This window comes from Mus caroli, chromosome 6 (genome assembly GCF_900094665.2).
Source record: "Mus caroli chromosome 6, CAROLI_EIJ_v1.1, whole genome shotgun sequence".
NCBI classification, from domain to species: Eukaryota; Metazoa; Chordata; class Mammalia; order Rodentia; family Muridae; genus Mus; species Mus caroli.
The window spans coordinates 46,463,515-46,488,844 of record NC_034575.1 but is presented as its reverse complement, the minus strand read 5'-3'; the positions used below and the strand labels follow the sequence as shown (position 1 = coordinate 46,488,844).

General features: G+C 38.1%; 1 protein-coding gene across 1 annotated transcript in view; it reads left to right on the top strand.

Moving 5' to 3' along the window:
• Positions 1-25,330, top strand: part of Skap2 (src kinase associated phosphoprotein 2) — a 153,804-nt gene that overhangs the window by 4,922 nt on the left and 123,552 nt on the right. The window contains exons 2-4 of the mRNA XM_021165675.2: positions 3,884-3,989; positions 4,541-4,566; positions 11,503-11,610. Coding sequence (XP_021021334.1) covers positions 3,884-3,989; positions 4,541-4,566; positions 11,503-11,610 — 240 coding nt within the window. The remainder of the gene's footprint in view (positions 1-3,883; positions 3,990-4,540; positions 4,567-11,502; positions 11,611-25,330) is intronic.

Genomic DNA, 25,330 nt, shown 5'->3' with positions numbered 1-25,330 from the left:
TGTGGGGTTAAATAGTAAAGCCATCTGGGGGACCAGGGTTGGTCTTTACAGTTATTTTATTGATGTGAGACTCAGCAAACGGTGGCTCACCCCAGTTCTTGTTTTCTCCTTTAGACAGATTCAGGCCAGCACAGAGGTGGTGTGTGTGTTAGGTAGAGAGAAGAGGGAGGTTACCTTGTTCTCACCTCCAGGCTGCAGGTCTTCTTCTATCTAGGCTGTTCCAGAGTAGGGGTTTGTGAGGACAGGTGCTGAATGCTGACTGCCTCGTGGAGGAGTTTATCATTGGAAGACTTTTGTCCCTGTACCTTTTTACTGTTGGATTACCATGGAAGATGGTTTAAAAAAAAAAAAGTGTGTGTGAGTGTGTGAGTGTGTGTGTGTGAGTGTGATACTTGTCCTCAGTCAGTCTAAAGGAAGGCAGGGTGGCAATTTTTCTAGGGGTTCACACGTATAAAGAAAAAGAAAACAGAAAGGAGACTGGAAGAACCACTCAGTGAGCAGGCTGTTTAAGTGCTCACTTCTCAGGGCTCAGTTGTCTGCGGAGTGATCCTCTGATGTAACTGCACAAGGATTGCTGGGCTCTCAGACCACGTCATCTTTTCATTGTGTTTTCAGACCTTAACATTTATGGACAAAGCAGTTGTAAATCTGATCTTTCAGCTGCCTTGCCCCAGACTTTTACAGCTGTTCCCACTGGATGGCTTACCCTTGACAAAGTTAAGGTGTAACAGGAGCAACAAATTACCACCACGTTTACTTTGACGGAGATAACTTTTCCTGTGGCCAACTTGCAGTTGATGCCCATGGAAGTGGAGGTGATTCCTCAGTGAGATGCAGGCTGTGCTGACCTGCGGCCTTTCTTGGTACCCCATCGGTCTTTTGCGTTGGTGGCACCCTCTTTTCCAGGCCTTATTGGCATAAGCCCAGTAGCCGCCTCCCACCCCTCAAACCCGCTCTTTCGTGGCTGGCGCCCGTGGGTAAAATAAAACCTCTCTTTCAGAGAAAAAGGGAGTCTCAGTCCCTGGGCTTAGGGGCCAGCCTGTGCAGGCTGACCTTTTCCTGTAGTAAAATTACCACGTTCCCCAGAATTACAGAAAGGAGTCAGGGAAATCTACATATGAACAGGAGGACACGACCTCTAAAGGAAGGTAAAAAAAGGGCCATGGCGGCTTGCTAGCTCACCGCGGCAGGCTATTTCACCATTTGCAGGGCTATTTAGAGCACAATAAAAAGCTTCAAATCTCTTTTCCAACCAGCCAGAGGAGCGCTTGATTTACCCAAGAGTTTTATTGCTGCCTTTTGAAATATTACTCTGGCTTTGAGGTACAAAGCCGCAGATCCAGCCCCATTTGTCTAGCGTGGCTGTCCCAAACTCAGCTGCTCTGTGCCCAGCTCTCTGTTCCCAGCTACGTGGACAAGAGCCGGAGGTTTAAGGCTGTCTGGATTTGGGCTGGTTTCTGGGGGCAAGGCTGGAGCACCCCTGGACAGCCTGGTCTGTGATCCCTGTTCCAGGGCTGGCAAAAGCGCCGGGGAGAAAAGTCGGCAAGCTGCGCAGTACCGCTATTGCTGCCAGCAGGCTGGCGTACTTCATCCGTTAGATCTGACTCACTGTATATTTTAAGACTTCAAAAGCTTAAATACCAACCAAGTCTATTGGCAACCAACAATCCAGTTTATTGCAGCTTTTCCCAGCTAAAATTCTCGTTAAACACCACCCCCAGCAAAGCAGTTTGTTCCCTGTATCCTTCTGGAGAATTATGGAGAAAGCCAATGTTTGGAAAAATCGTCCTTAGTAAAGCATTTTCTAGGAAAAAGCTTGGGAATAAATATATTAAACGTATCACTTTAAAAGTATAGACCTTTTCCATACCTAGTCCTCCCCTTGAGAAATTCGGATTTTTCCTGCACTTTTTCAACAAACGTTTTCTCAAAATAGAGGGATGGGTTCCCATTTTCCAGACACATTGGGTAGGCTTTTAGGAAACAGCAAGTTGAACATGCAGCGTCTTTGTGGTGGTTTTCTGAGTTTTTATAAAACTGAAATGACCTTTTAAAGAAATAACTCTTGGGCAGTAATTTGTTCTGTTATTGCTTCCGGAGATAGAAAATAGATCCTGTTTGTTTAAACTGGGATTGCATAATGAAAATGTAAAATAGGCAATTAAATACTCGTGGAAGAGGGAATTAAAGACAAACATTGAATGAAAATAACATTAAGCAGACTGTTCACCAGTCTATGTGTCTGTGAGTCTTGCAAGTGTAGGGTGGGTTGGGGAGGGCTAGCTGCAGTAGCCTGCTAATTCTTGGTCCACTTTTTAAAGATAGACCGTATGGATGGATACTAGGGAAGCCAATGATCTCTTTCAGCTACAGTCGGCTTGTCCAGAGGTGGCCTGCTCCTGCTCCTGTGGGTAGAAGCTGCTGCTTCAAGTTTTACTCTTTTGAACCCACAGGAGAATTTGTCCCAGGTCTGCTGACCTCTGCCTCTGCCTCTTTCCTTCATATTTTAGGGGCCACAGAAGGAAAGAGGAGCCAGAACATTTTGCTTTCATTTCGTTTGATACTTACTTTTAACTTATATTTGCTGTTAAGAGGTTGTTTCATGTTTTAATCTTATTTTTTTCCTTGTATTATTGGCTTAGCAAAAAAATATGCATTTATTGTGAATCTGTAACAGCTTCATCCATGTTCCTCATTGGAACAAAATACTTTCTATAATCAGGAATTTAAAATTGATTAGATTCTAGGTTATATAGTAGGTTTTAAATGGTTAAATATGAATACAATTGAGATTATTGCACTTTTCAGTACTTATGTGTAATATTACGTTTTGATCTTTTTATCACTATAAGTTAGGAGACAAAGTAGTTAGAGAAAAAGAAAGTAAGTCACACATCTTTCTGGTATGGGATGTAGGTGATTTGTTTAACATTTTAATGTAATTCTCTAAGAGATATTTTAAAGTGAGCCATGAAATTCTGAAAATAAAATATGTGTAAGCAAGCTATCCAGTATTTTATGAACAATAATAATGGATGTCTAGGAGTCAAAGCAGCAAAGACTTTGTGGAACTTTATAGGAGAGGAGTCAGCCAACACAATATTTAGGAGTTTACTGAAATTTCAGAAGAGGCTGTGGGAAATGTTATACAAAGCCATAGAAATCTGTTTCTTGGACTCTGTATTTTTACATAGTAGAAGAACCCATTTTTCTCACTTCTCTATTCAACTATGGTATTCCAGGTAGCTAAGAGCAGGGTGGGAAGCAAAGGACAAGTGGGTGTCTTCTGACTTGAGGGTAGCCAGCATGGGTGGGGCAGGTAGCAAGGCGGAGGATAGTGTTTGAGAATCTTGACTAGGAAAAAAAGGGGATTTATTTTTTCCTCTAAGCATTACATATTATGTGTTCCTGAAAATAGATGATACCGGGGAAAGCAAAGTGCTGTCAGAGGCTTTTAGCTTATCTTTATAAAATGCTGTGACTGGTTCTCAGGGCAACTTAAAAAATAATTATAAAGCGACAGTAGCACGTGCATAAAAGCTTTCCGCTTGCTTTGCAGAAGAGAATTTGTGTTATGGGGCACGGTAGTTTATTAAAACTTGTGTGTTTCCTCCTAGTTTAATGATGTCAAACATCCGAATAGCATGTGCTGTGCTAAGCATGCGTACAATATACAGATTTTACTTAGCTAAGTGGTGAACTGATTTGTCCAACTTAGTTTTTTAACTGTACTTCAACTGCGATGCTTTGGACTGATAAATAACTACCATAGATTGCACAGATATTAACACTTAAGTGTAGAAACAATCACTGACCTATTTGTCTTCACACAGAAAGGTTCTTTTCTATAATTTGTATACTGTTTTTATATTTCATGGTTTAGATGTTGAAACATTTGTGGCAGACACACTGAAAGGAGAAAATTTATCCAAGAAAGCCAAGGAAAAGAGAGAATCTCTCATTAAGAAGATAAAAGATGTAAAGTCTGTGTAAGTCATTTGCCTTTTATTACTACTTGGAAATAACTCTGTAATTAATGTTTATTATGGAGTTAAGTTTTGTGTTCTGGTTTATTAATGTTAAGTACTTTTAAAGGACAGAATATATTTCCACTATAATAGTTTCAAATGTAGATATCCTTTTTGTTGATAGTTATATATTTTTTTCTAAGTATGCTAGCAAAGTGCTAAGCATTTATTTTGAGCATCTGAGGACATATTTGGAAATTTTAGTATCAATGTGGAAAATACCTCAGACTTTGAAAAAGAAAATCCTTTAAATGGTTAGTGCACTGACTAAATAAACAAATAAATTAATAAAGATAATAAGGATATGTTCTATTATTAGATCTTGATAAAAATTCTTTTTTTTTTTTTTTACATAGTTAAATGCATGTATTATGACTCTGTAAGCCTTTAGGAATTGTCATTTCAGGACAGAAAATGTTTTTTTTTTCTAGATGTATGTTTGTAATACAGAGTTTGGATTTGAAATATTGTTACTAATTAGACCTTGCCTTGATTTTTCTTTATTTTTGCAGCTATCTTCAGGAATTTCAAGACAAAGGTAAATTTCAAATCTTAAATAATTTTCTTGGGTGGAGATTTTCAAAAGGGTAGTCTCACCGTTCTGAAATTTTAATTTTAAGTTCCATGGTATGTGTTTAGACCTTCAAGATGAGAGTGCTAGCTCCCCCTGCTGAGAGGAATATTGAGAAGTGGATCTAGAATTCTCTGTGTAGAATCCTAGTCTTAGGTCCCGTTTGTTAGAGGTAGGAATCAAAGTACTGGCATGCCCTTACAGCTCCACCAGGGCTCAGCTGACCCCGGTGAGCTGTCACCTCTTGCCCTCTCACACAACAGGGATTGTTTTACGGGGTGCAGGTGCTCTGGGATTTTGTGGCATTGGAGATGGAACACAGGATTCTCACGTGCTAAGCAAGACACTCCCATGAGCTATATGTTCCTAGCCCTTAGGTCATGATTTTAAAGGATGGGTAAAAACTGGTACGAATTTTATTTGACAGCATAAATGAATGCCAATCTTTCTTTTGGTTCTTTTGTTTGGAATAAATGTGTATTTTAGACGTTTTTAGAGATGGACATTTGGTTTCATTGTTTTTGAGGTATGCGGTAGTGCTGGTGAGCTGACAGATTTCCTTTAGACTTGAGACACTTGCTCAACACTGGAGCTTCCAGGTACTTCACAGGTTGAGTCCTTTGAGAGGACCTGCATACTGTCCTTCTCTCTAAGGTGCTAATTCACACTCACAGACTTCAGCTTGTGAAGGTTATGTGACGATAACAACATGAGATCTGCTAATCTGTGGAACTAGTTTCTAAGTCTGGACAAGAAAATAGTGTGGCACCTTCTAACTGGGTCCTAACATTAATCCCCAGCCTGAGCTGTCATCAGTGAGAGGCCAGCCACAGCTTTTAGGACACCAAGTTCTTAGTCCCACACAGCCTCAGTTTCAAGGCAGTTAACAGTTTCTTTCACAGCTGCTTGTCAGGATCAGTGTGATCCAAGTGAGCTAAGAGAAGCTTTGCCATACTAAAATGCAGACAAGAGCAGGCAAAGCCTCCTCCTTCCTAGTCCTTGCAGTTGTATGCCTCAGGGAGTCTTAAACTTGGCCTTAATCCTATTGCATTTACCTAGGTGAATGCACAAATGGGTTTATACATTTTGATGATGATTTTTTAAAATATAAAACATTATTTGTGAGGAAATAATAGATACCAGGTCTTACCTCTTCTTAAAAGGCGTATATTGTTGCACTGATTATTTGCTGAACTCTCATTGTGGCTTAATTATTTGGACATTAAACAATTTTAAGCTAAAAAGGCATGGTAATGGGAAGCCATTGTATAATTGCATGCTTTCCCTTTGGGATTCTGTTTTAGAACTTGTTCAGGTGTGTGGATATTAAAATTACATTACTGAGATACATTCTTTGTCTCCAAAGAATATGGAAGTTTATAGAGTATTTGATAGAAATTGAAAAATGAGCTTAGAATAAGAGTTCAAATAATGTGGAATTCAGAGATTTCCCCATAATCATTTTCCTCTGAATAAGTCATTTGCAGCTCAATACTGCTGAATTGAGTTAACTAATCACTGAGAGTGCCTGCACAAAGTAAGCCTGTGGATAAATTAGATGTATACCTTGGAGAAATATGAGAAGCTGAGTAATTTTATGCCATCACACCCTCACAATATATTTAGTTTTGTTCTAAAAAGACTATTTCCTAGCCTATTAGGACTAGTAAAGGACACAGATTTAATGGTTGCAAAGTGGTTACCCAGCATGCATCTTTTTTCAAAAGATCTCTACTCTGTGAGCATAGATTCCCCATTGAGTTTTGTCAAGTTGTAACTTTAGAATAATTATCAGTTGTTTATCTAATGCCTTCATTTTTAGTAAAAAAAAGATTTGAATTTAGACAGAAAGCAATGAGCTTGGTATAGTCCCTGTTATTCATTAGAAACACTGCCTCTTCATGTAGAATAATAAGGTCCCTGTGACTCTGGAACTCTTGAGCAAGATAGGTAACTAGTGCTACTATCATAGTTGCAATATATCCTGATGCTGTCGGGTGCCCTCCTGAACCCTAACCCTGTAGGCTTCAGGTCTTTGTGTACTGGAATTATGTTATATGATTAAACATTTTTTTTGAGACAGCATCCCTTTTTGTATTCTAGGCCAGCCTCTAGCTCAGGATTTTTCTGCCTCTGCCTCCCAAGAGCTGGGATCATGGATGTACACCATCCTACCCATAATACATAATTATTTTATAATTGTTCTCTTTCACAGTTCTCTTAAAGTGACTTAAATAGTTATTTTTGCAGTTTACACATTACTATTTTTGTAAAGACTATTATTAATCATTAGCTAGAGTTTCTAATACATATTAGGCTTACCACAAAGAGTTAAATTTTTACCTTGTATTAGTGTTAGTACTGGTTTAGGTATTGCTTCCCTTATAGATTTATCAGAATAAGGTAATGTAACACATAGTAGATATTCAGTAAGTCCTTCTCAGTGTATTTCTCTATTGTGACTTTGTTGTTCAAGAGGATTGAAGTTAATCTTGATTCAGAAGTTCAGTTCAGTTTTGAAAGAAGTTTTTAGAAATGTCCAAGTCATTTAAAAAGTAGGTATTAAATGGTACACCATTTCAAGAGAATAATTTTCAAATTTCTAGTTATTGGTATCTAGATTTTTTTTTTTTTATCTCCCTGCCTTTTGCTCTTCCTGTGCTGGGCCAGCATAGACATGTACTTCAGGCAGAGCCTTGCGCTGGGCCAGCATCTAGTTTTTAAATGGCATTGCTTTACATGCAGCAGCTTTGGTCCCTTTCCTTCTAACTGTGAAAAAAAATTAATAGATTTTTGTCCTTACAACTCTATCAGTATTGTTAAATATGCACAGATTTATTTAGAAAGCAATTTCCTTTGACCTTCTCGTTTGTATTATCTAAGCTTATTAGTGGACCACTTTGTAAAAATAGCAAGACGGTTAGGTAAGAGGGGATATATTTTAGTTTGTCCTAGTGGAGTCTTCAGACTAACGGAAGAGTCAGTCTTTGAGTTTAATTTCCTAACATAGTATATTCTCAATTGAAACTTAACTCCATAATGAAATCTGAGCAAATTAAACTCAAGGAGTTCCATTTCACCCCTCCCTCCCTCCTCATGCTTGTACAAGTGTGTTAAAGCATGTTTGAGATAATGGGGCCAGTAATGGTAGGAGCCTATTTCCAAGGTAGTCCCGGAGAAATGATGCCCTTATTTTGAATCTGCCTCAGTTTGGCGTGAGTTATGTTTGCTGTCTGTTGGCTCTAAGCTGCCTTCTAAGAATGAGAGGAAAAGCTTACCTGTGTCATTAGGGTTTTAGCAACTGAGCTTCCTTTAAGAAATTACAGAGGAAATGCAGGAATTTATATGTTTACTATGTATTATTACTGGAGAAATCAGATTGGTCAAATGAACAGATTTAGAAATTAATTTGTTCTCACTTGCAGTTATCTCTCCAAATTTTGTCCTCGATGCTCTGTGTGAAGGAACAATTATTCTCTAAATAATATGTTAGTTATAATTTTCTTTAAGTTAACAGTTATACAAATTTACGAAGTACAAGTAATATTTCAATATGTATACAAATTAGACTGTAAATTATAGGTATATTTGGCTGATTATCTGATTATGTTTAAAATCGAACTTTATTTACAAAATAAGCGATAAATTGGGCAGAATGCCTGCATTGGTGGTAGAGCTCATGCCTGCGCTGTCACTGTTGGCTGCATCTCTAGGCATTTAGGAAAATGGTAATTGATTATAAGCCCTGTGAAAAGGGGTGGCTAGCAGTATTATAAATTTCAAAATAGTTATCAGGGACCTGTGCTGCTGTGGTGCAATTAAGCCTGGAAGTTGCCACTAAAACGCTGGGAAGGGAAGCCTTGGATCATTGTCTTTTAGATGGTTAACTTTGTATCGTTAATTAAACTTTTGAAAGTTGTGGGATAAATCAAATGCTTTTCTAGGGAAACAAGAAACAGTATTAATGAGCAACAACCCCATAATTATCCTTGTGAGTACATAACAGGGACACATTCATGTCTTTTCTTTGCGCAATAACTTTTACAAAGAAGTATTTTTAAACTGATCATTAATTTTATGACCACAGAAATGAGATGCAAAATTTATGCTGTTGTCATTGGCACAGGCTCAAGGCACCATGGACATTATGTGTGATTGTAATAGAATGACTGCCAACTAATGACTCTGCAGACATTACATTTGAGCATGCTTTTCTTTTAGATGTCTGATTAGTCTGTAATGCTTTCAATTATGTCTGTAAATTGTATTGGATACTTTTACCTGATGCCCATTGTTGATTCGGAGTTCAATATTTTATTATATAAACACACATTGAATGTTTTTCTTTTAATTCATAGAATCCTTTGTAGGTATAGCTATAGATAGATATTTAGCCCTGGGGAGGAAAGATGCTGTGTGCTACTCAACAGCGACCCCTGTGTTCAGTTAAAGATCCTCAGAGGAGAACAGCTTATCCTCTTTATTGGTTGAGGAAATGGTTGGAAAACAAACTCAGAGGAGGGTAAAGGGATGGATCATCAGTGCAGTAAAGCCATGCTGAAAAGTAGTGTTTTTCAATATAATGCACTTTTCAAAAGATAGGTTTCCCGCACAGATGCTGTGTAGATTCCCGTACATTTAGAGCAGTTCTTGGGACCAGAGAGGGGTGGCAGGAGGTGGTGTGGGGGTGGGTAGTAAACAGTCCTGTAGCAGTATGTAATTTAGCTTGTCTTTGGTAAATACAAATATCACACCAATTTAAAAAATCCATCCTTTCAATCAATTTCAGTTTTTATAATAGGTAAATTGAAGACAATTTAATTTTAATAATAACATAAAAGTATATATTTAAAAAAAACAAAACTAGAGAGGTCTTCAACATGTCAGTGACAGATTTTTATAGAATATATTTTCTTATATTAAATGTTTTTGATGTTACAGTGTTTATAATCTTTGTTATATATATCATATACATTGAATATAGATTGGTATATGAGCCCATGTGTGTAAGATCACATACATTAAAATAGACAATAGCCTTATCAAAAGTTTAACTATTGATTTTCAAAACTCAAAAAAAAGTTTTAATTCATCTGTTCATTTCCATGTGTGTGAGGATTAAGCCTGACTGTCCCAATTCCATTCTGTGCATTAGCTTTAGTGTTTTTGTAGTTATAGTAGCTAACATACTGAATGCTAAGTTCTGGAAATGTATATAAAGTGTCCTGATACCTTAAAACTTTAGCAAGGTTTATTGTCTAGTGTGTAATATGAAGAGTCCTTAGAGAATCAATATTATAACAATTCTTACTTCATTAAAAATAGGTCACAGCTGGGCGTGGTGGCGCATGCCTTTAATCCCAGCACTCGGGAGGCAGAGGCAGGCGAATTTCTGAGTTCAAGGCCAACCTGGTCTACAAAGTGAGTTCCAGGATAGTCAGGGCTACATAGAGAAACCCTGCCTCGAAAACAAACAAACAAAAAATAGGCCATAGCAACTAAAAGTAACTGAGAATTTTGTGATCTTTATTTTACATTCCATGCACAATCAATCGTGTTCAGAATATTTCAGAAGCATTTTTCCAGGCTCCTTTTAAAATCAAAACTTTATGTATAAGAGAGACATTCTAATGTCCTGGAAAGTACTTTGAATGTCTTGAGAAAGATGAGTTCTAAAGAGGTGGCAGCATCTATATGCAGTACTTGAAATTTTGATTACAAACATATTACCATATTTAGTGCATCAATGACAGAATTGCTAAGGATGATGAGATAGGTGTCTGTCTTCATGAGGATGTCACCATCTTTACAGTTTTGAGGGTAAGGGTGATGGTTGTACATGAAATAGCAAAATCATAAAGAAATAGAAATTTACATTTAATTTTTAAATTATGTAGGCAATATTATCTTGAAAGAGGCAGCCTCTATTAATAATGTTTAGAAAAATAAGAAGAAGCCATCAGATGGATGCCAAAGGATGCACATGTCCCTTTACCAAACATCCTTCAACTGATAGCAGATAATTTAAACTGTTACCAGATAGTATACTATTAAGCATATGTTTTTCTATACTGTTGAATTCATAAGAAAAATAAATTTATAACTGAGCTTAGCAAATAGCTAATTCATTAAAAAATATTTTAGTCAAGTACATGGGAAAATACCCCAAAGCTCTTATCATGGGGATTAAATATGTAAAGCAAACACATTAAAAAAAAAACAAAAAGCCCTAACAAAGCCTCCGAGGATTTGAGAATCAAGTAGGAAACAGGCTCCCACACGAAACCAGTGATTGAAACCACTGTGTGGAAGCGGGAAAGGTTTGTATGTTATTGTGTTTGAATTTAGAGGGATTATATGACTCTTAAAGCATTTTATGCTTAATGAATTCCTGCTCTTGAAAATGAAACTCCTTTTATCAAATATAATCCTATGACTTTTAATGGAAACCGTATTCCTGGGCTTTTCCTAGTCAGCCCCTCATTACAGGTTTCAGACGACTGCATAGGTAAGGGGGGTACCTGAATTATTTTCTCAGGTGCTCTTCCACTTTTCAGTTCTTGTTACTCTCATTATCTTATTGGTCTTGCTTAGGTTTTTTTTTTTTTTTTTTTTTTAATTTCTAGAGACCTTGGTCTTGGGACTAAATTCTTTTGGGTCATAAGTAAGCAGTTGTCTGATGACCTTTAAAACTATTTACTAAGTCATTTGTATTACAATTCATATAAAATAATGTCAGACATGGTTTTACATAGTTAAATAGGTTGGTTTGTGTGTGTGTGTTTGTTTGTTTTTCTGTTGCAGTGACGGAATTTAATGGTCAAACTGACCTCTTATGGCAGGGTATCCTTATTTTCAGTGGGCAAATCACAGAAGGCATTTATTTCTCTGCTTCCTTTACAGGTGACGCTGAGGAGGGGGATGAATATGACGATCCCTTTGCTGGGCCTGCAGACACGATTTCCTTAGCCTCAGAGCGCTATGATAAAGATGACGAGGGCCCCTCTGATGGTATGTGACATCCTCTCCTAGAATATACCTCTTGGAAATGTCGTACAGATTTGCCGCATGTCAAGGGAGTGGGCTTAACAGGAAGCAGAAAGTGTGGAATTGGGGGTCCCTCAGCTTTAACGGAACCTTTTCTGAAGCTCTCTCTCTCTCTCTCTCTCTCTCTCTCATCTCTGTGGTCCTAGGGCGGCTTCTTGAATATGTAGATGCTGCTTTTGTAAAGAGAACTCTTTTTACTAGAATCTGTAGCGAGTGCTGGTACTATTACAGGAAGGGTCTTAGTAACAGTTTGTTGGTTAATTTAACATGATCATAGTCTTGCTTAATATTTGATTGTGTTCCTTAATGTTTTTTTTGTATTATTTAGTGTATGAATAATGAACAAGATATTTGGTGTATTTTTTCTTAAAACAATACAAAATGAGTTCATAAAATATTAAATTAATTATTTCTACATTACCTTCTCATATTGAGACAGTCTTTTTCCTAATCAAATGCCTTTTTACTATACATTTTCATTTTTCTGATCACCCTTTAACTCTGCCCCATATTATGCATTAGTAGTATGGTGTCTTATATTAATTGAATTAGTAGTAGAGTTGATTGTTTATATTTTAGTGATTTTTAAAACCTATGGACTGTTACCAGACTTATGAATCTTATTTTTAGGATGCAGCAAGTGCCTCCTGTTTGATAGCTAGTCAAGTGACTCGGCACTCCAGAAAGCTCATAAGAGTGATCTATAGGTATAAATTAAGAATGCATACCAATGCATTAGCCATGCATATTAATTTGTGCCACTCAAAGTTTCACTGAGACATAGAAATGAAGGATGCCTTTTGTCACCATACGATGATCAGACTGTGCAGTTCTGTCTCTAAGTACAGTTGCTGAATGAAAATGTGCTTCCTGCATCAGAGCGCTCCACATTCCATGTTATCCAGATCATTCCCTTTGGAAACATAAATTGCTTTTATGAGGTATAAAATTATGTCTATTGCAGAAGAGGGATAAGTCAAGTACATGCATAAGTGATAAACATTCTAACCACTCACTCAGAACAAAACAGTCTTTTTTTACATCCAGAACTTTGTTCAATGTGTAGCAGTGATAATTGCATCCATTTTGTGTTAACTTTTACATTTAATACATTTTAAAGGGAGGAATGTTATCTGTCTTCTGTCTTATACAAAGATGCACGCTCCTTTTCACCAGTGCTTGCCATTCATATCCAAGTACCACCCTCTCTGTCCTCATAGCTACCATTTTATAATTGAAGAAATAGTATTTTCAGGCAAAATAATGAATTATTAATTAAGATGTACTGTTTTAAGACTCATTTCAATTATTTGGTTTGCTTTTTTGTAAAACGTATGTACATGTGTGTATATGTATCCATACACATGCACAGAGACAGAACATTTATATTCAAAAGAATAAATATACATTTACTATATCATCAAGTAGGTTTATCAAGTTCTCAAAAATAGCACAAATATTTTGATATGTAGAGGCCATTATATTACTGAATATGAAGAAAACCTGCATAATCTAACAGTTAAGTATATATGATCCAGAAATAGTCTAAAAGTAAATTGTTATTAAATTATAGGATATTTTTATGATTATCATTTTCTTTCTTAAGAATAAATGATTTTGGTGGCTGGTGAGATGGCTGCTAAGCCTGAAGACCCGAGTCCCATCCCCAGGACTTGTGGTTGAAAGAGAAAACCAATTCCCACAAGTTGGTCTCTGACCTTCTCATGAGTACTCTGGTACATATGTGCACCACACCCATAATAAATACATATAAAACAAGTTAAAAATTTCCATGTGTTTTCAAAGTCAAAATAAATGCACTGATAGGAAAGAACTTGTTAAAAGGTCATTGATGGCATGGTTTTGTGTAGCACTAAGTTTTGTTAAATATCTGTGCTTATTTATTAGTGCATAAGCAATTCTTGAGCAGATTAGATGTTCTACTTTTATTATGATTCATTGTGATATATTAGTAGTAGGATTGTAGCAACTTTACATTTTCTTGGAACATGGTAGGTTCATTGTCATACAGTCACTGGACATTCGCTCCAACCTAACATCTCATTTGCTCTTTGCAGCGAAGATTTTTGTCTGTGTTCTCTGTGATTTGTGGAATATAATTTCCTTTCCTGTTATCAGTCTAATGATGTGTTAATTACAAAAATGTATTTAACAATAACTGTAGCCGCTCAGCCTTTGTCAAGTCAGGTTGTTGTTTTGTCCTTTTGACTTTTACCTTGTGGCAGGCACTAGCAGTATCTGAATGTTGATGGATTATAAACTCGAAGCATGATAATGTATTTTTCATAGAGTTAATGTAATTTTCAAGGTATTGTAAAGGTCAAAGCTGCACATCTCTATGAATTCTAAGTCTGTCTTTCCCTTTAATATTTCTTTTTCTCTGTTCCTCTGGTTCAAAAGTTCACCCAGTTCCCAAATGGCCACCTAATTTTCCAGTTATTCCCTCAAGCCATATGTGTTTTGGTTTCTTTATGGTTTATTAGGTACTGTAGGAAAGTAGCATAAGTTATATCTTCTAATGAAATTCAAGCACACTTCAGTGATGCTTCGACTTGATTGCTGGTAGCAATTAAATCACAGGCAAGGAGAATAATGCATAATCTCACAAAGTCCAGACACCCTCTCGACACTGACCGGGGATGAAAACAGAAACAAAAACAACATCTTCAGACCCTGCCAGACATGTTGTTTCCAGCCTGCCTGCTTTCTGTCTTCTATTCTGTCTTTTGTTGTTGTTGCTGCTGTTGGCCAGCTGCCTGATGGATAGCAAAATCATAACTTGCTGCGTGCTAACAGGCAGAGTTCACGTGTAGGTTATTGAGAGCTGATAAAGGCTTAGATGGAGTTTTGATTTTCACATTGGACCCTGGTACACCAGATTAATGGAATTTCAATGAGAGACTTGAGAAGCCACCGCTTTGTCAGAGAAACAGATGGAGATCCTATAGTCACGTCTGCTCATTAATACTAGTTGCGTGAAAGGTGCTCTCTCCTCTATACAAATGAGTTGATATAATTGATTTTTGAGTGGTACATTGAAAAAAAAAGCACTGTATTGATGACTGGACTTGTAACATAAATAGTGACAGATTTTTGTATAGTTTGTAACATAAAAATGTACTTCGTGTTTTTTTTTTTTTCTTCTCTCTTTGGCAACACTTTATTCTTTTAGAAAAGAAATATATCTGAGACCAGTAGCTAAAAAAGGAGGACATGCCACACTGAAAAAGAACAGCAGGCTAGGTTTTACTTATAAATGACTGCACAGATGCAGTCAGAGCTGCAGTTTGTTATGGTAACTTTCAAAAGAAAGCAGATTCTTTCTATTAGCTTCATAGCTTTCTTTTTCTGGAAAGTCAAGGACACAAGTTAATGATTGTTTTGGTATCATTGTAGTTCACTCTTAAAATTTTTATGCTAATCGTGTGGCTGGAGATACTTTGGTGTGCCAATATATAATGGGTAATTCAGTATCAGATAAAATTAGAGATAATTAGGCTGAAAGCTTCTAAGATACCCCTTATTGAACACACAGTGCGTGCAGTGTTGTGCACTGGTGTAAGCCCTGGACAGTTGTTGCTGGTCACTAGTCACAACTGATTGTAGTAGTCACTAGTACAGTGACTTGAGTTTCCACTTTCTACATTGAGGTCATTTTTCCTTTATTTTCATTGTTTGTGAAAGGAGACCTCTAACCGTACGGCATTGCAATGGATCTCCGAGGTGAGGTGAAAGAATTCACTCGACTGGAAGACATGTATTGGCTCTTCTTGTCAATGACAGGTCGAAGGATCCCTGTGGACATTTGTTACAAATCTGAGTCAGGGCTAGACCATAATCACTTCAATGATAGGATCTGGAACCTCTAGGGTGAGAGTGTAGGAGAGCTAATGTGAAACAAGTAAAGAGGAGTCATTATGTGCTTCCTCCTGATTAGAAGTCCCAGTAAGATATGGGACAAGCAGGGCACTGGCAAAGACGTGCACTCATATGCACTGATATTTGTCTATAAGCTATTCCTTAAAGCTTGGAGATTAAGAAAAAGGCTAAACTATTTTGATCATAATTTATGATATCAATGAACATTTTTCTTCTTTTTAAAATATACCTTCCCTTAAAAAACTCCAGTATATGAAAATTTGGACTTATGAAACATGAACACTACTTCTTCCAAAAGACTACTTAAAAGAGGAAGGTCTGGCTGGCAGGGTGGCTTAGTGGGTTACAGTGCTCACTGCTAAACCTAATTGTCTGAATTCAGTTCTAGCCCACATGGTGGAAGAAGACAACTGATTGCTCCAAGTTGTTCTCTGATCTCTTCACAAGTCCCATGGCACATGTGAATGTGTGCGCGTGTATGCACACACACATGCACACCCACCCACACAAACACACACATACACAGAGAAATGTAATTAAAAAATTTAAAATATGCTATCCAGGATGTCTATAAGTAACGAGCTTTCACAGGCCATCTAACACGTCTTAGGTGTAAGCCCACCCATATGCACATAAACTGTATGACACTCTTACACTCTTGAAGAAGACTTTTTTTTTTTTTTTGAGGCAGGGTTTCTCTGTGTAGCCCTGGCTGTCCTGGAACTCACTTTGTAGACCAGGCTGGCCTCGAACTCAGAAATCCGCCTGCCTCTGCCTCCCGAGTGCTGGGATTAAAGGCGTGCGCCACCACGCCCGGCTGACTTTTTTTTTCACATGTAAAATGAGTTATAGCGCTAATTGTTCCTTATACAAAGGAAAGCAGTAGTCATTTTACTTCTTTCAGGGTGTCTCTAGACTGTGAAATAATGTTTGTAACCAGAAAAGAATTCTTCAAGACAGCTATTCAAATGCTTTTCTGCCATAGTATCCTATGCTTTTGATACCTAAAACTTTTTTATTCTAAGAATTTATCAATCAATTGGGGATTGAACCTAGGACTTTGAGTGTGGGGTTAGTATCCTTCATCTCCTAAGAGTTTAACTTTATATTTTAACATATCCTGTGTATTCTAAATTACTAGCTTGTATTTTTTTTTATCCAATGATTATTTTAGTTATTTCTATGTATAGAACGTTTTTAAGTATTAGTAGTTTGGGTACATATTTTTATAAGACATTGTTAAATAGAAGACATGATTTATTTAAAGATTATATTATTTGTGTAGGGGTGGGGAGGGATGCATGCCATGCATGGTGTGGAGGCCAGGGGACGACTTTTGGGAGTTATCTCTCTCCTATCATGTGGGTCCTAGGGATTAACTCTGGTCATTGGCATTAGAGGCAAATATCTCTACTCATTGAGCCTTCTCCTCTGCCCTAGATTAGGGATAGAACACACATAGACATGTAATATTTTTATGGTACAAAGTATGAGTGGATAAAAACAAATGGCAATAAGAACTATCTCTTCAAAGTTTCAAGATGACACAGTGATTTAGCACATGCCAAACAGGCAGGAGGACAGGAGTTTGGATACCCACAATCCATTTAAATGCTAGGTAGATGGGTGGCCTGCCTGTAAGTCCAGCCTTGAAAGGAAGGCAGGGATGGGATCTCCAGAGCTAGCTGGCAACAAGCCTGGTCCTATCAGCATGGAGCTTTGGGTTTGCTTTAGAAATTCTGCCTTACTGAATAAGATAGAAGAGTGATTCCTGACATTAGTATTATACCTGCTTATGCACTGTATCATGATGAAAAAAGAGAAAAAGTAATTTTTCTAAGGTTTTATGCTATTTAATGGGAACACATATCAAAGTTAAACAAAGTAGATGAATGATTATAGCAAAATAGGCTAAGTAAGAAAAGATTGCAAAGTTAGAAAGCTCAGACTTAACAAAAATTTCCATTTTTAATTCAACAAATAAGCGGTTATTTGCACTATACATAAAGAAGGGAACATGATATTTGGATAAGGCAATGAAGTATTCAAAGATGAATAAGATGATGCTCTTTTTTTAATTAGATATTTTCTTTATTTACATTTCAAATGTTATCCCCTTTCCTTCCCCACCCCCTGAAACCCTCTACCCCCTTCCACCTCCCCCTGCTCACCAACCCACCCACTCCACTTCCTGGCCCTGGCATTCCTCTACACTGGGGCATAGAACCTTCACAGGACCAAGGGCCTTTCCTCCCATTGATGACCGACTAGGCCATTCTCTGCTACATATGCAGCTAGAGCCACAAGTCCCACCATGTGTACTCTTTGGTTGGTGGTTTAGTCCCAGGGAGCTCTGGGGATACTGGATGGTTCCTCCTATGGGGCTGGAAATTTCTTCAGTTCCTTGGGTTCTTTCTCTAGCTTCTTTATTGGGGACCCTGTGCTCAGTCCAATGGATGACTGTGATCATCCACTTCTGTATTTGTCAGGCACTGGCAGAGCCTCTCCGGAGACAGCTATATTAGACTCCTGTCAGCAAGCTCTTGTTGGCATCCGCAATAGTGTCTGGGTTTGGTGGTTGTATATGGGATGGATCTCCAGGTGGGGCAGTCTCTGGATGGTCATTCTTCAGTCTCTGCTCCACACTTTGTCTCTGTAACTCCTTCCATGGGTATTTTGTTCCCCCTTCTAAGAAGAATCAAAGTATGATGAAATTTGTCATTGCCTTAGCTCTAGTCACTTCAAATAAACACAAGCATTCTGGAAGAACTTAGATTCTATAAGCACTAGCAAAGAACTATAAGTATCTCTTCTAAAGTAACTGTAGTGTTATTGTGGCTATGACAATATGTACAATAGTTATTGTAAGTATTCAGACAGGGAAGAGTATTACAAACTGGTATTAGTAGGTGCATTATAGGAGAACCTAGAGGTTGGTAGGATTTAGTAAGGCTAGATAGATACAGTTGTAATGAGTAGAGGAAGACATTTTCAGATAAACCAAGGGGACGTAGGACAAGAAGGAATCATGCTGAAAGTGAGTGTGTTAAGAACTAGTGAAAGATTGACAGGACAGAGAAAGCTTGGAGCAGAACAGGAGGTGAGGATTGAGCAGAGAGGCTAAGGAACACTTGGTGCTGGCTTCACATCTTTTGGTTTTGAAGGAGAGTCTCACTATTAGTCTTGCGTGGCCTGGAACTCTCTATGTGATCAGACTGACCTCAAACTCACAGAGATCTGCTTGCCTCTGCCTCTCGAGCCACAATGCGTGGTTGGCTTCCGGTATTGATCCACCTACTAACTTAGTTTGGTGAAAGGTGTTACCATTATGTATTGGTTTGCACTTAAAAAGAAATCTGTTATTTCAAATTCTGAGTCAGGGGAAGAGTTGGTTCTATAAACCAAGTAACATTTACATTTTTGCCAAGAGAATATGATAAAGAATGGTATTGTAGACATATTACTAGTTATAACTGCTTTATTGAAATGTATTTAATGTACTTTTAATGGCCATTTTTTTCATTCATTTACAGAGTTCGGTAAATATTTTCCCAGTAATTTTGGAATCTCTTCATCACCACAGAAGGAAATGCTGTGCCATGAGTGGTCACTGCCCATTTTCGCCCAAGCCTGTCTTCTCCCTCCCTGACTTGGGCCTAGTTAGAATGAATGAATGTGCTCTCTGTCTATGCAGTTTTCTAATGTGAAGAATCCAGATGCGTGTGGTTGTGTAACACGTGGCTTCCTTTTCTTAACATTTCAGGGTTCATCTCTGTTGTGGCATGTGTCAGTTATTCACTCTGTTTTTTTGACCCTGAAATACATCACTGTGTGTGCGCTACTGCTGTTCATTCACCAGCTAGTGGATGTCTAAATCATTTTCTCTTCTCTGCTATTATGAATAGCACTTCTATGAATAGCTGAATGATCTTCTGTATGAATGTGTGCTTGTATTTCTTTGAGGATATAAAGTGACTCATATATGTAAATTTATGGTTTTTTAAAATTGCCAGACTTTTTCGAAATGACTCTGCAACTTCATGTGTTTCCTGGTAGTGTATGAGACTCTGATTTTTCAGCAGACTGCTCTACCCTTATTAATATATTTTTTTGTTTGTTCATTTTTTGAGACAGGATTTCTCTACATCGTTCTGGCTATCCTGGACCCACTTGTTAGACTAGGCTGGCCTTAGATTCACAGTGACCCAACTCTATCTGCCTTCAGAGCTCTAGGATTAAAGGAGTGGGATACCACACCTGCCCAATATCTCTTTTGATTTAGAGATCTTAGTGGAAAGATCTTAGTGGTTTGGTTTGCCTTTTTTTTTTTTTTTTCTAGTGACTGCTGATGTGAATCAGCTTTCATGTGTTTGTTGACCATTTATGTGTCTTTGCTGAAGGCTGTCTTTGGCTGTCCTGGAACTCACTCTGTAGACCAGGCTGGCTTCGAACTCACAGGGATTCACTTGTTTCTGCTTCCCAAGTTCTGGGATTAAAGGCATGCACCACTACTGCCTGGCTAAAAATTTGAAGTTTTTATGAAGTTTAATTTATTTTTCCTCAGTATATATGATTTTATTGTCATGTCTAGGAAATATAATAGGTTTCTAGTGTGTTATTTTCTCATTTTTTTCTTAACTTGAGGCTAAAGTGATTTATCAAAACACTGGTTTCTCCTACTGTAGGAGACTGTGGGATTATAAACCAAGCGGAAGGGACACAGTGTAGTCTGCCTTTAGTGCAGTTATAGCCCTGTGCATGTTTAACAGTTGGGCATATAGCAAGGGGTAATTTTCTTGCTGTCTTTTCAGTTCAGGGAAGTCTTAAATTTCATAGCTTTTTAACATCATTTAAAAAACAACTCCTGTTTTCCCGTGTGGTTTACATCACTGTTCTCATTTCTAGCATTATCATGCTTTTGACATGTCAAAACAACAGTGTTTGCTGCATTGCGTATAAAAATACAAGGCTCTTCTAGGTTTACATGGACACATTATTTCTGAGAACAGGTCTAGATTTTTGGCAAACTTTCTGACTTTCCTGGGCAAGGCTCCGTCGGTGCTTCATTACAGACGTGCGCTGGGCTTGTCATGTTGGAAAGTTGTTGCTGCCTTTAGTTTTTATAAAAGAGAGTGAGTCTGACTTTTTGCATTGATCTCTTCACCCTTATAAGGCTATGGAGGTGTCATCAGTTACCAAGCTGAGCAGTCTTGTCAAGTATGGGAGCCAGTGTACAGAAACAGCTTGTCACGTGTCTGAGCACCACTGTTCAGTGTGCTCTAAAGTCTGGCCCTGATGCGGTTTGCTGCTGATCTGCATGTGACAGTCTCACTATAAAAACCCAGAGAAAGTACACAGAAGCATTAGCAGCAATTTGACATTCTTGTTTTATCCAAGTTCATAATCACCCTTTCCCTTAGTAGCCAATGTTTTACAAAGCTATTAGTTAGTGATGTGTTAGGGAAGGAGGTTGGGAAATGAGGCTCAGAGAGAGTCGTCACAAGAAGACTGAATATTACCTTGCTATTTTCTTTTTTTGAGTCCTGTGTCTTTTTCTTTGTATTCTCTCATAGTCATAATTTAATGCCAATTTAAATATGAAGTTGGGTCTGCTGTGGAGAAACTTTAGGGACTGTAATTTCACATTTATTGTGAAATTACATATCACATATATATTCAGTTCCAAATTTATAATTAGATATTTAATTATATTTTTATATGAAAGCCAAGGGATGGGGACTCTCAAAGCTTTTCATTTGTAACGTCTAGAGAAAAAGATGGTGTAATTTGGATGTTATCTAGTTTTTTTCCATGCCTAAAACAAAGCATAAAGCATAAACCAAAGCATCATGCTTAACAATGGTCAGAAAAGTAATGTCATCTCAGTGCGGTGATCTCGCTTCAGCTGGTATGACTGTCTCTAGAAGCAGCTCCTTACTTTCTTTTTTTTTTTTTTTTTTAAAGATTTATTTATTTATCATATGTAAGTACACTGTAGCTGTCTTCAGACACTCCAGAAGAGGGAGCCAGATCTCGTCACGGATGGTTGTGAGCCACCATGTGGTTGCTGGGATTTGAACTCTGGACCTTCGGAAGAGCAGTCGGGTGCTCTTACCCACTGAGCCATCTCACCAGCCCAGCTCCTTACTTTCTAATGCCATTTGTGAGTGGTTCTCTTTTGAACCTGTTCATCACTTTCTTAACACTAACAGAGGTTAATAAAAACAATATTTTAATATCAAGAGTAGTAATGTTTTACCATGGGGAAAAGAAATACACATATATTTCTTTTGTTGAATAAGACTTGTTTTGGTATTGCTACCCTGGGACCTATCTCCTGGAATATATGTATGTTGCAAGCCTCTAGTATGCTTCAAATAGTTCTTTTCGAAAAGAAAATATGCCTTAGAGGAGATAAGGAGTTTATCTTTTAAAATCTAGGTGGTAAGAAAAGGTAACACTATTGTAAATTTTAGGCAGAGTGCTAAATGGACTAAAAGTTTAAGTCAGTGGATTTGAGTGTTAGGAGAGGCTGCAGAGGGTGAGTTGATAAATAAGATTCGCCATGGTCTTTGAAGACTTTACAGGTTAGTAGATTAGCTGTAATTCAAGGCAAGTTGGAATAGTCACTACTACAAGAAACACAGAGGAAGAAAATAATAGTTATGATTGGAGTGAAAACAGACTTACGGATGGCATTTGAGCCAGGTTTGAGAGGAGATTGTGGTGTATGGGTTGTGGGGATAATAAATAGCCTAGAAAAGGGATAAGTTGGTTAGGACTATTAGAGCTCAAATCATTTAGGCAAAAAACAGAAGTGATTGTCCTTTATTTTATCCACGAGAGAGGATACAGTTGGCATTTCGCTTCATGCCTACCTGGGTCCATGTAGGAACTCCGATGTGGCAAGCATTCTCACACACATCCTGCTTTCCTAGAGGTAACTTCCTCTAAGAGACTGTTCCTGTAGAGTGCTGAAGCACAAATTATCTGTAGCAGCCACCAACAGCTCTTAGATATTTTCTACCAGTCCCATGGAAAGAGAAATCTCTCAGCTGCTACTGTTGAAGTCTGTGCTTTGGCTTCTGTGTGTATTTTGAGTCAGTCTCCATGGTGTATATGTATGTGTGGAATTGCTCTAATTATCCAGGACCTGGTCAGTGTTCTAAACCAACCCAGCTAGAACGTCATGGGAATGGCAGGAGTTGCCATTGTCCTAAGGAAAACTGAGGTACTCTTCAGGAAAGACGCAGCAGTTCAGGGTAGGCAGAACCAAAAATCTGTTCTAATGTAGATGTCTGAAAGTATAGCTAAATGCAGAGGTAAAGGCTGTGCGGAGAGAAGAGCACACATGGCTGAGGTCGATGGTATGCAGCTCTTTCATACTTAACAGTGGGTGTGTCAAGTTCTTTAGAGAATATTGTTCCTAAAGCAATGGCTTAAAATAGTGATGCATGAAAAAATTCAAAGTTATTTATATAGGGAGTTGCTGGAGGCAAAAAATTCAAAGAAAGGGTAATGGTCTAGACTAGCTAGTTTTGCTTCTGGATGTGTATCTATGTATGTCGTGCCCTGCTGCAGATTCAGTCAAGGGCCTCAAAAGCATGGAACAAGTGCTCTGCCAAGCTCCTCCCTGGCCCTGACCTTTTAAATGAAACCTTCAAACCTTTGTGAGGACAAGCTTTCAGCTTACTGATACTTGTTTGCTTTTGGTTTGGCTTTTCACATTTTGTATCACAGTACTAGTCTGTAATATCGGTGTTCAGAGGCTGAAGCAGGAGGATTGCTCAAAGTTCAAGGCCAGTCAGGGCTATATGATCTAGGCCCTATTTCAACAAAACAAAACAGGAACTGAACTGAACTGCTGTTTGGCTATATTGCTCTTCCTAGCGTTCTGTGGTGGGAAACATTAAATAGGTAAACAGATCACTCTTAGCTTTTTGCACTGACACAAAATGCAGAACTGTAGAGACTAGAGATAAATTAAAATAGAATTTTAGACTATTTGAATTTAATTTGTCCTCAGTAGGACTGCTTTTTCTTCTTCCCCCTCCTCTTCTTCTTCTTCCTCCTCCTCCTCCTCTTCTTCCTCTTCTTCTTCCTCCTCTTCTCCTTCTTTGGCTTAGATCTATTTTATATGTGAGTGTTTTACCTGCTGTGTTCACCACATGAGTGCACCATGTCCACGTAGCTTAGAAGAAAGCATCAGATTCCCTGGAACTGGAGATTTTGAAAGTTGTGAGCTGCCATGTGGGTTCTGGGACCTGACCAGCTTCTCCGTGAGAACACCAAGTGAAGACCCTTGGCTGCTGAGCTGTCTCCAGCCCCAGGACTGCTTTTTACCTTATTTTCCCAGTTTATATTGTCTTCTAAAATCAATGGAGGCATAAAAAGATCCAAAGACACATACATTATACTAATGTCAAAGTGAATTAGGAGATGCTAGGCAGGGAGGGTCAGGACAGCTTATAGGAGGCCAGGGTCAGCCTCTGGGTCTCCCCTGCACACCTGAGGGCCCCAGCTCTGCTAGGACAGGAGCTACTTGTGTGGCCTTGAGGTTTGTGTGAGTAGATGCAAAACCAGAAAACTGACATAGTATATTATTTTTAGTGTTCCTGATATAAAAATAAATCAATAATTTAAGAGAGATATAGCTCTTAGTAGGACCAGGATCTGATGAAATTACTTGCAAGGAGGCTTAAGAAATGGTGGCATGTGTAAGGCAGTCATGAATGCTTTATAGTAGGTACAATTCTAAGGTCAGTGACACTTGGGGTTCTGTCTTAATAGGTCCATTAGCTCAAATATGAAGCAGATCAGGCAGGACAAGTCATTGTATGGGAGGCAAAATATCATGGGTTGCCTTCTTTAGGCAGTGAGACAAATCTGGTCAGTTACTATTTATATATAGATGCTTTTAAAAAATGGAGCATAGTTATGACATTTTTACATGCTATCTCTGGTCAGGTGTCATGTTATAACAGCATCGGTAAGAATAGTCATGCTCTTCATAGTGATATTTTGGTAAATGATGGACCATGTGTGTGATGGTATAGGTTATAATTGCCTAGTGACATGATAGCTGTTATATAAGTATTCTCTCTCATGCTTACAAAATCATGAAATGGCATCATACTGCATTTTCCCTGATAATCCCTCCGGTAAAGCCATGCACAGTGACAGTTGTAACATACACCATATGTCTCACAATGCTTAGAGCATTTCTTGTCTGATCCTGTACTGAAAAGATTTGTAAATCCTTGGCCTAGGAGTCCAACTCTCTGATGGTTTGGTTTAGAGGTAAGACAGTATAAAGAGTGTGTAGAACAGAAGCCTCAAATTGGTTAGGCCATGTTCTAAATTCAGTTTAAAGGTATAGTATGTTTGGCTAAAATCATGATTTCATTTTTGAAAATTTTTGTACATCCACTAAAAATTCTTTTTAGCAACTGCCCCCCCCCCCCCATCCATCAACCAACCAACCAACCAAAAAACCTGGTGGCTCTGGGTTGTATTGTATTTTTCTTTCATTTTTTGATGTGTCTTTTGAGGTTTGTCCTTCAGTGCTCCATCAGCTCTCAGCCCTCCTTTTCTTTTCTGATCCCTGAGTTGGACAAACAGTCGCACTGTGCATCCTTCATCTGGGTTCACATATACTGCTCTTTATAGTACTGGATAGCAGAGAAATTTGGGGTGTGCTTTCTGAGTACTGACTGGACTGTGCTTCTTTCTGAGTACTGACTGGACTGTGCTTCTTTCTGAGTACTGACTGGACTGTGCTTCT